The 11,160-nt window shown below is 37.0% G+C and overlaps 1 protein-coding gene across 1 annotated transcript; it reads right to left on the reverse strand.

Annotated features, from left to right (window-relative positions):
• Positions 1-212: 212 nt before the first annotated feature.
• LOC145987142 (lathosterol oxidase-like) lies at positions 213-10,633 on the reverse strand. Its single transcript, XM_083121641.1, has 4 exons — positions 10,534-10,633; positions 5,560-5,771; positions 2,586-2,706; positions 213-1,369 (listed from the first exon to the last, which is right to left on the reverse strand). Exons 2-4 carry the CDS (start codon positions 5,767-5,769, stop codon positions 867-869), a joined length of 834 nt encoding a protein of 277 aa, XP_082977767.1. The 5' UTR covers positions 5,770-5,771; positions 10,534-10,633; the 3' UTR covers positions 213-866.
• Between the last annotated feature and the right edge of the window lie 527 nt (positions 10,634-11,160).

An 11,160-nucleotide genomic window follows, 5' to 3' on the forward strand; every position in this document is an offset into this window, starting at 1 on the left:
AGTGAATAATTTCAATGTAATATGAATGCATTTTTGTGCCTGTTTGTAACTGTTGATGAGATGTGGATCCACCACTACACACCTGAGGCAAAGTGGATGTCCAAGACAGAATCAACACCATATCCAGGAAAGGTCACGGTCGCAGAATTGTGGTACACATAGGGTTTAATTTTTATTGACTACCTGGAGAAAGAAAGTAAAAGAACAATTGCTGGTGAGTAGTTTCAAATTTATTGCATATTTTTAGTGGCCACATCTTGCCAAGAAGAAAGTCCAGCTGCTTATACTTTGGCTACAATACATGAACTGATGTTTGAATTGTTGAAGCATCCAGCTTCTCCAAATTTTGCCCCCTGTGACTTCCATCTATTGTCAAATATCAAGAAATATATTGAAGGACAAAAATTTTCTTAGAAGAGATGTGGTACATGCTGTGGATGATTATTTTGCAGATCTTGAAATTGGATATAATTCCATTAGAACATTGTTGGCCTGTGCCCAATTAAAAAGGAGATGTTGAAAAATAAATGGAAGTGAGTTAGGGCTGAGTCAATACCAGTGCTTGAAAATTGTAACAGTTAAAACAATAATATTAGTGAGTGAGTATTCCACTCCAATTACATGCATCAATTTACCTCTATGTAATCACAAAATACAGTTTTGCATAACTTCCAGGATAATTGGATGCCATGAAAGTGTTACATGTCATTTTCGGCGAACCTTCAAAAGACCAAAATGCTCTTAAAGTATAGGCAATACCAACGTAATATCCAACTGGTATAAGCTCAGCACTAAAGTGAGTCCAATTAATTGGTATTTTTCTTATCTTACGTTTCAAGCCACCTACATATATCTACACGAACAACTTACAGAGATTTTTTTTCAGTGGTGCTTTCATTCTTGTTCAATTCTCTGTTGATACCATCTTTCTGAAAGGCACTTGGTTCACGGAATGATCCACCTATTCTGTCCCAGAGAGTAAGAAACTGGCCGTAGTTGCAGTTGTAAAACAAATGATGGTCCGTGTGATGAGCTGATCCATTCACAATGGGACGGAGCAAAATTGGTACTCTGTAATCACCATCATGTATCATAACCGTCCATAAGTTAACAAACATGAAAAGTGCAAGATAAACAATCTTGTGAAGTGGCAGAAGAAACACGAAGAGATGGTAAGGCAAACTTTGAACAAATCCATCTACAGGATGAAAGGCGTGACTAGCAAAAGGGGTGGGAATCTTCCACTTGTGGTGATCTTTGTGGAAGATCTTGTAAAACCAAGGATAATGTAGACCCCTATGAATCCAGTAAATGCAGAAGTCTGTGAATAATATGAAGGCTGCTATGCTGAGGAACAAGTATGGCCAATCTGAAAAGAAATGTAAATGAAAACAAATTATCACTTGTGTGAAATTATTGTTGGTGTGAATGTTAACAAGTTTCTGAAATACCACATATTATGTTGCTCTCCTGCATGGCAGTGTGTTCAGCATAACATGCTGTGAAGCCAGAGTTTCAAGATACGAACCCTGTTTGAGGTATGGATGTATCATTGTGTTTTGTCCCCTCATCCATTTTCATTCTTTTTGGTACAACACAGTAAAACTCAAAAACCCATCTCCCCCAACCAACAATCCAAACATACAAAGCCTTACCAACACTGCAAGACCGCAACGACATCTGCCGGCGGACACGTCAAGTAATGCCAGTGTAACGAACCGCGTCCACTCCGTCTTTCCTCGACCAGCCCTGAAGATGACTCTGTGAAGGAGTCGAAAGCTTGGAAGAACTCCTAAGTGTTTTTCATCATGCTGTTTGTGTGTTATTTTAGTGTTTTAACAAATATGTTGCCGGCACATGACGTAAGAAGTTTTCTACAGTCATCTCATTATCACTGTTAACCAGAGAGATTGGAAAGTGATGTAACATGACAAAAATAGAAAGTAAAAAAGAGTTACATGTAATTTGAGCTGATATTAATTTTTTCCTGTTACAGACAGAGAATAAATAGCATTGCCTGGGTAGCATCAACAGATGATAACTTGAAGCATGATGCTTGGACATGATGGGATGTGAATGATGACGTGGCCACAACTTCTAATCTGGAGGATATTTTGTGTGTTTGTGTCCTTAGTTGAACTTTTTTAACCGTTTAATGGATTGTTATTTCCTTCTTCCACACTAGGGTTCGAAAATGTGGACAAAATGTAAGATAGTACATATTGCAACTTTTAGTCTTATCTCAATTCAGAATTAATGTTTTCATGACATAACTAAATGATTGAGTAATGATTGATTGATTGATTTGGTGTTTTAAGTCCACTTTATGCACAGTAAGGCTAATTGGGACTGGACCTACAATTTATAGTGCGATCCGAACCACTATGTGCCTCCACCGGGTATTGAACCCGGGACCCCTTGATTACAAGGTGACAAAGCTACCACTGCGCCATCGGAGAGGCCCTGATTGAGTATTGTTTGAGTTCTTTTAAATATATATATACTTGTATATCAAAATCATATTAGCATTACTGACTGACTAATGATTGATGAATTATTTTCATTTAAATTAATATATCACTTACTTGGATATCCATCATACAACAGACCATATCCCCGGACTTCCAGAACAAACATTACAGATGTAAATATAGCCATTATCCAAATTGATCTAATTGCCAACATAATCTCTTTTGCCACTTGGTTCTGAAAGTATAATAATACAGCATTTCAATACCGAGCCACACCAACACGTCATCTTACAATTTTTAGTGGAATATCTTTTAAGTGTCACCTTAAATCAAGTTCTGAAATTAGAGCCTTAACATGTTGCTTTCCATTAATCTAGTTTTTCCTGTTTTATAAAAATATTTTTAATGGATTATCTAGAAATTAGGGATGGACTGATATGAGATTTTTTATAATATCAATAATGTAACAATATAAAATTGAAAATATACATTAATCGTTCTGTAATGTAAGTAACCAAATGATAGCAATAGGTTTTATCTTTGAAATACTGCATATTTAGACATATTTATAAATATAAGAACAAAATGGCAATATTTTGCACTATTTATGAACTTAAAATAATTTATATTTTTTTTGTTAAAATGTAAAAGTTACGAGTAAATGCTGTGCAACTTTAATAATTTAATCAACTCAAGATATAAAATTGGTAGGAACGTATCCCTAAGACAGCACTTTCCAAGTACTGCCTTATCCACCCTACTGTAGAATACATGCAAATTTCCTTCAAAATTCCATTTGAAGAATCTGGAAGAATACCTCATTTACAAATATTTTGGGTGAGAATATAAATTTACACCTCCAGTGTATGTAAGTTGTATGAATTGGGACAGTTCTATTACAATATTGACAAATTATAATCTGCACAATTTAATGTGACAGCTATTAAACAACCTTTCTATGTAAATGTACATACATTGTGCCTGATTAGGCCATCGCCAGAATAATATTATCATGGTTATGATTACTATTATACAAGGTAACCAAAAAAGTTCTTGCCGTTTTTGACGTTCCATTAATCATGCGCTCACAGAGAGGAAACAAAATGATGCACGTACCTGCCAAGCGATCGGGAGTTAGTCTGACCATCGACTGTCAGTAATACAGGCACATTGCGCACACACAGCAGTCATAGCTCGTCCAGTGTCGAAGAGAAATGTAGGTATCAAAGCAGCTTGTTCGCGTGTGTTTGTTGTAGGACTTTAAAGTGGGCCTGTCAGCTGCTGCATCAAGTTGCCACATTTGCCAGGCATTGGGGAGAATGCCATGAAAAGAACGCACTGCCAGACATTGGTTCCAGAAATTCCGTTCGGGAGATGTGAGCCTTTCGGATGAACCTCGCAGTGGACGACCACATGTGTTTGATGACGAGGCCCTGAAAGCAGCCATCGAGGAGGACATTGGTCTAACGTGTGATGAACTTGCAGAAAGTTTCCATGTTTACGCTGAAACAGTCAGACTGCACCTGCATGGGATAGGGAAGTCATACAAGTTAAGCAAGTGGGTACCCCACACATTGTCAGCAGCCAACAAGGAACAATGAGTGACAGCCTGTTTGTCGTTGCTCACTCGGCACCTGAACACACCCATATTTGATCGCTTGCTCACTGGTGACGAAAAGTGGGTCCTCTATGACACTCCCAAGCGTACCAGACATTGGTTGTTGCCATGTGACCCTGTTCCTCACACCTCAAGACCACCTCTGCACCCACGAAAGGTGATGCTCTCTGTATGGTGGAATTGTCGGCAAGTGGTGCATTACGAGCTCCTTCCACCTGGTCAGACCATCACTGCTGACTTCTCCTCTCAGCAGTTGCAAATGGTGCACCGTGCATTGCGGCAGACGGAGCCGGCATTGGTGAATCGCAAGAGTGTGCTGTTCCTGTATGACAATGCCAAGCCATGTGTGGCAAAGAGGACCTGGGAGACCCTTCAGCAACTTGGCTGGGAGACACTGTGCCATCCACCATATTCACCGGACCTTGCATCAACAGATTACCACCTGTTTCATTCCCTCAACGACCACCTCCGTGGGAGATTCTTCACAAATGAGGGAGACCTGCGGAACGCACTCACAGATTTCTTTGCATCCAAGCCCGCCGAGTTTTATCACCAGGGTATTGTGCAGCTGCAGGAACGTTGGCAAAAGGTGTTGGATGCTGTATTGCTCTTTGTTTATCACTACCCTAGAATGGCAAGAACTTTTTTGGTTACCTTGTACAATAATAACTTATAAACTAATAAAAATAAATAATTTTATTATTATTAGTAGTAGTAGTAGTAGTAGCTGCAGTCAGTGGTGGCGATTAGGGGGTACTTGCCCTTGCACTATGGCCTCTTAATGCTAAGCCTTGTCTACCAAGAAAAAGTATAGTGTCCTGCCCCCCCCCCCCTCCAGTTTTGACAGCCAGTCACTAGGCTACTGGTTGCAATATATGAAATGCATAGTTATTTTATTTTTGTTATTAACTTTCACATACCTCCAAGGAAAACTTTAGAAGCTAGGGTAATATTTTAGTCAAGGTATGTTGTTCAATCTCCCACATAGAACTCTATTTTTTGGAATTTCGTAAACTGTGGAACCGTTTATTCTTTTGATTAAATGGCAGAATATAAAGAAAAAAAACCTGGTTCCTTTATTTTACACTCATTACACTATTTTTTTTTATCTAATGCAGTTTTTACTTTGGTTATTCCGTTTGAATATTAACTAACTGGACATTATTTCTGTTATTAACAATAAAAAATAACTAGCTGCAGTTCTGAGAAAGAATATCTAACTTGAATTGAACAATGCCAATTTCCAGTGTGGCCAATGGACTGATTCAACCCCCCCCCCCCCTTCCTAACAAGCATGTGTCTGATCTCTACAAAAGATATGAATGAAATAGAAAAAAACAAGACCAAGAAGAAGAAGAACTACCAAAAGTGGTGCCAATATTCTACTGGGTTATATTATAATCAATCTTTGAATTACTTTGCTTGCTACATTTATTATGCTGCAAGCCATGTGCTCCTGATTAAACTTACCTCCAAAGCAAGAGGATGTTTTAAAAGATGATGGTTAAACACAAAAAAGTAACTTGCCCCTGCAAGTGCAAAGTACAACATATAACCAAAGACAGTCGAAATCACCCATAGTGACAGGAATTCCCTCAGAAGGTAATTTTCTGGCCAGCTTGTTGGATAAACAAAAGGGGTGAAGAAGTATTTGTCACACAGACCCAGGACTAGATCCATTGCTGCAAAGCAAACATAAATATATTTGCACTTACATACACAATATTATTGCATAAATTTTAAATATTATTGTATAAAATTTAAGTCATAAACTCTGCTTGAAAATAAATTGAATCTTACATATGAGTTACCAAAATCAGTATACTGCTTGGGGAGGTCAAGGTATTTAATTTGAAGGTATTATAATTATTATTATATCCCACATAAAAGAAGTAGAGAAAACTTCGGATAACTTGTAATAAATTTGTTTACAGAGATCTTATCTTCACATGTATCCATCCTTTATTATATCGATAGAAATGAGGAGACATGACCTCATAAACTCTGTGATCATGCCACTTTCACCATAGGAAATAATTTTGTTTTATTGAGGTAAATTAATCTTACTTAAACATGAATAAATAAAGATATATATTGTATGTCCAGAAATTAAGTTCGGTTTGCAATTTGTGCCACAGCAGTACTGTGATTGTGAAGGTAACCATGTGCACCAAGTTATTTGACCCATTGGCAAGGCAAGGACATCAATTGGAGGAAAGATAATAGTGCAGACACTTCACAGTGGGTTGTGATAATGTTAAATAAAATCGAGATGCCTGCTGCATGTGAAGTGTGTTCTTTGAATGCGCAGAATGTTTCAGCAGCTGAAATCCACCTTCAAATTGGTGAAGTGTTTGGGGAGCAGATCATGATTCCCTCAATGGTACGGAAATGGGTGCGACAGTTTAATGAAGGGTAGAACAATGTGCACAGTTGGCGACCATCTGTGGTGGGTGGCGACTTGATCCGTACAGTAGAAGAGAAGATTACAGAGAACAGACGGTTCACCCTGTCAGCACTTTCATTTCATTTTCCACTCTGCAGTCCAACATGCTGTTACCACTTGGTTATCATCACAGAAAACATAGGGAATACAAAACATGGTGTCTTGTTATGATAAGTGTCTGAACAGTTGTGGCAACTATGTTGAAAATTAGTCCAATGTGTGTACTTCAGTGTGCAATAAAAGTTTTTGTTCCACTACATTTTGTGTTTTTTAATTGGCAAACAGACCTTATTTTTTGAATGACCCCTGTATTAAGAAATACAATAATAAAAAATTAATTTACTTTGTGGTTTTTAAATTGACGTGCGCCAAGTTTAGGCCTAGAATTTTTAACTCCAGATGAAGTTTACATGCTTGTAAATGGCAAGTGACTATTTGATGCCTTAATATTTACTCAGACCTGCAGTTGAACCAAGAAGATCTGCAAGAGTGGTGGCATTCTACATCCTACCTGATGCACACAACAGCGAGGACACCACGGTTTATTGCTGGTTGACATAATGCAACGTAATGGAACATTATTATGTTTTGGAATGAAAATAACCCTCACAGTATTTTCAAGAGACAACTTTGGCCTCTCTAGAGCCCCTCTAAGAGAATTAAATCTACTTTCTCCCCGCATATATGATTTTCATGTGATATTTATAGACATAACAAATGTAACTGTTCACCATAAGATATTCTTGTTTATTTTAAGAGTATTTTTACAAAGGAAAGCACGCTGCTATGGAGACTATTGGGAAATCTAAGCCCTGGATGTATGGACAAAACAAGAATATGTGCCTGTCTCTCTCTCTCTCTCACACACACATATTCCCCTTCCCCCCTCTACTTGGTAACATTCATTATATATGTATATACCAAATTGTAGCCGATATGAGGATAAAAAAAACTCTGTTCTCTAAGCTCCAAAAATGTGATAATAGCCAGAGCTTTTAATATGACAAGTTTTTCACATATCCAAAGCACTGTGATGTGCAGACTAAATTTGTGGAGCTCAGGGAACAAAGTATTTAGATCATCACTTGGCCCACAATTAGATGATAAAAACTTTTAACTGTAGTGATTGTGTGAGGGGTGTGGAAGTCAAAAATTGTCAAATTCTAATTTTGTTATCATGATAACTTCTGCAAATTTAGAGATTTTGAACTGAAATTTTTGTATCGACCAGATTTCTTTTCATTTTGTATTTGAACGAAATTGCCCAATGCCTTCCACTATGGAAAATGAAAAGCAGATTTTCCCTGTGTTGTGTGTTATAAATTCTGTTGATATTTTCATAACTCATTCTATACTGTTTTTGGAGCATTAGAAATAAAACTAAATTTAAAACATCACTTGGGTTAAAGTCTGGTAACAAGAACATTAAAAATGCAGTAAGTTTTGGGATTTGAAGCTGGAGTTTCCTCGTAACAATTCAGTTAAGATGGCAGACAAAAATCTATTCTCCCAGAATTTCATATGATTCAGATTTTGTAAGTAGATAGATATTGCATTACATTTTTGTAACAACTGAATATCTTTGGATAGGACTTAAGGAATGGTATCAAGGTGAGATTGGCAATGTATCATGTCATGTGTGAGGATGCCGGTCTCATCTTGACTTGCCAATGCCTGTCGGTTTATAAACCACATATCTCAAGTCTTGAAACACAGTGTAAACAACTTATACAGAATGTCACTGCATAAAATTTTGCGGCATATAGAGATTAGTAAGGTAAACAACTTTTTCTTAATATTGTTTTTCTCTCATACCACATTTCACCGAGACCTTCGGAAAAGAAATGTTATCCTGAATGTATGCAACTATGTTGCACAAGTTCACAGGTTGTCCATTAATAAAGTAACTTTGCAATTACAATAAACAAGAAATATGGTCTAACCAGTGGCAGTGTAGTGTATGGAGTTGACTAGTAGTCAGGCCCATATTTTCCAATCTTTTCCAATAGTTAATGTTTTTGTTTAGGAATGACAGACTGAAGACCAATGCCAGCCCCTCCCGTGAGCATGCCACTGGATGTAATTTTGAATTATCTCTGGCTGAGTGGTTATCACACAATGCTACGTTTCTTGTTGCCAGAGTCCTCGGTTTGAATCCCAGGTTGGGAATGAGTGTTCTGTGTGAATGTCCCTTCATCAGTTTTGTCATATCATCCTCATCTTCACGCTTAGCCAAAAGCGAAGTAAAATAAAACAGTCAAGTAGATATCCACTTGGTGGAATAATTTCCATTTAGGTAACATTTTTATGTATCATACATTATTACAGTTTATCAAAAGTTTCTGACATTTAAATCGCGCCTCGTCTCGATGTGAGAGAAGTCTGTCTGGTTCTATAGATTTCACGTCTCATGTCGACAAGTCTCGATGAATCTCGTCTCGATTTTTAAAAGTCCCTCTCGGCCTCGTTACCATCCCTAGGACCTACTGAGTCAGCATTGCATTTGAATCAATTAGATTGTCGGCTTTTAAACTTGCCATATGCAACCTGTGGAAAATATATATACGTGGCATGAAGGCACGTATCTAGAATTATGTTTCGGGGGGGGGGGGATCCGAACCAAGTGTCTCAGGAATAACAATATTATTATTATTATTAATAATAATAATAATTATAAATCAGATTAATACTAATTACACATAAATTAATATTATATTATTATTACACGATTAAGTAAAAAGACTGTATAAGAATATAGATATAAGAGTGCTTATTCATTACTTGTAGTTAAGATCGGAATAATTTACATAAACAAGGTAAAGGTAAAGTGCTCCCCTGTGCATAGCACCACGCCATGAAGGCGTATAGGGGGTGTGGGGGTAACGCCCCACACTTTCTTGATCCAGTCGTGAGTGGGGGTGATGTGATCAGCATCACGCCCCTGGCCGCCTTTACCCCCCAGGTACCCATGTTATTCGACGCTGGGTGGGCGCCGGGGCCGCTTCCATCGAAACAAGTGCCCTGGCAAATTAAATTAATGTCAAATAAGTGAATAATTGAATATTTATCGAATAACAAAAATGATGTTACATGTAGTTGGAGAAAAGTAAGTTTCTGATTAAATTTTTATGCATATTATTTTCAGTAGTAGTGTACATAAATCTTCTTTGTAATGTCATTCAAAGCCGTATGATCCCAACGTCATCCTTGCCTTGTAAAAAGTTCAGAGGAAAGTAATAACCATCGATTATGCAACAAATGATAATATTTTCAATACTTAATTTTAATACTTGGTAAGTCTTTCGGGGGATCCGGACCCCGGACCCCCCCTTAAATACGTCCTTCCTGTCCTTCAAAGCCGTATGATCCCAATATAATCCTTTCTTACAATAAGTTCAGAGGAAATTATACAACAACGGCTAAACGAATATATTTTTCATTATTTAATTTTAGTATTTGATAAATCTTTCGGGGGGGTTCAGGACCCCCCCTAAATACGTCCTTGTTGGCATGGTTGATGCGCTGAAGAGATACAAAATAAAATAATTCTCGTCATCATGACAACACAGCGGGCTCAACATGCCTAAGTCGAATCTTAGAAAAGGGACAAACATTGATTGACAGAACCGAACTTAAATCGCGAATTAATAACTAGCTATGTACTGTAAACTTAAGAAACGATCCTGCCAAAGCTCTGTCGATAACAATCAAATGTTGTATATTCGATTTTTGAAAAAAATCCTTAGACTCTAAATGCTAAGGGAGCGGAGTCACTGTTAATTTAAAATTGTAGTTTGTACAAATTATTTTTTTTCATTTCTTCATACCCTTATGTTTCTCGTCGCGTTGACAAAGTGTAAAAACATGCGCTTTATAGACAATTTAACAATAATTTAGAAATTCAAACGGTCTACTAATATAAGTCCTTAATGTGATATGAAAATATGAAACTGTTCTAAAGACTCTTCTGAAATGATCATGAGTGTCTCCCTCCTTACCTGAAAAAAATGTTGGGAAACTTATCAGTAAAACTGCAAGGTCAGTGAGATGAATTAAGCAATGACAGCAGCCTAACTTAGCGAATTCACCACGGCAAGCTGTTCTTGAGACTGATATGAGTTTCAGATAAGAAAGGGTCACGTCATGAACTTTGTTTGAAGTACAGGACTTAACGATAGAAAGACACGTTTTATCTGGGAAACCTTTTTTATTCTTGATACTAACTAATAAAACTAAAGACAACTAATATTTGAAAAAATAATAATTAGTTCAGGAATTGAAACTGTCGATAGTTTAAAAATAACGACATTATTTAATGGAGAGAATCGGCATTTAGTACAATTCTTGTTACCGATTTTTTGACGGAGACTATATTACGATAGTAACTTTTTTTATGACAAAGATAAGCTATTTCTATGTGCTTGATAAGTCTTACGAACTAATGACGTAATTTTCTAGACATGTCATGATGTCATACATGAAGCGAAATTCTCTAATGCTGTGGCATTTTTCGATTGTTAACAACAGCTCTATGATGAATTTCCAGTATTACAGATCTCGTTGTATCAAATATATTATTTTATCAATTTTTTCTCATTTCTGGACTTAACCTTAAAAAATAAGCA

Source organism: Lepisma saccharinum, chromosome 4, assembly GCF_977018435.1.
Source record: "Lepisma saccharinum chromosome 4, izLepSacc3.1, whole genome shotgun sequence".
NCBI lineage: Eukaryota > Metazoa > Arthropoda > Insecta > Zygentoma > Lepismatidae > Lepisma > Lepisma saccharinum.

What these genes read in the sequence shown, in the direction of transcription:
- LOC145987142 (XM_083121641.1), bottom strand. Translation starts at nt 5,769, where the DNA reads ATGGATCTAGTCCTGGGTCTGTGTGACAAATACTTCTTCACCCCTTTT. An exon ending in AACATCCTCTTGCTTTGGAG is followed by an intron (nt 2,707 to 5,559) that starts GTAAGTTTAATC and finishes TTATACTTTCAG; the next exon opens with AACCAAGTGGCAAAAGAGAT. An exon ending in GTTGTATGATGGATATCCAA is followed by an intron (nt 1,370 to 2,585) that starts GTAAGTGATATA and finishes ATTTCTTTTCAG; the next exon opens with ATTGGCCATACTTGTTCCTC.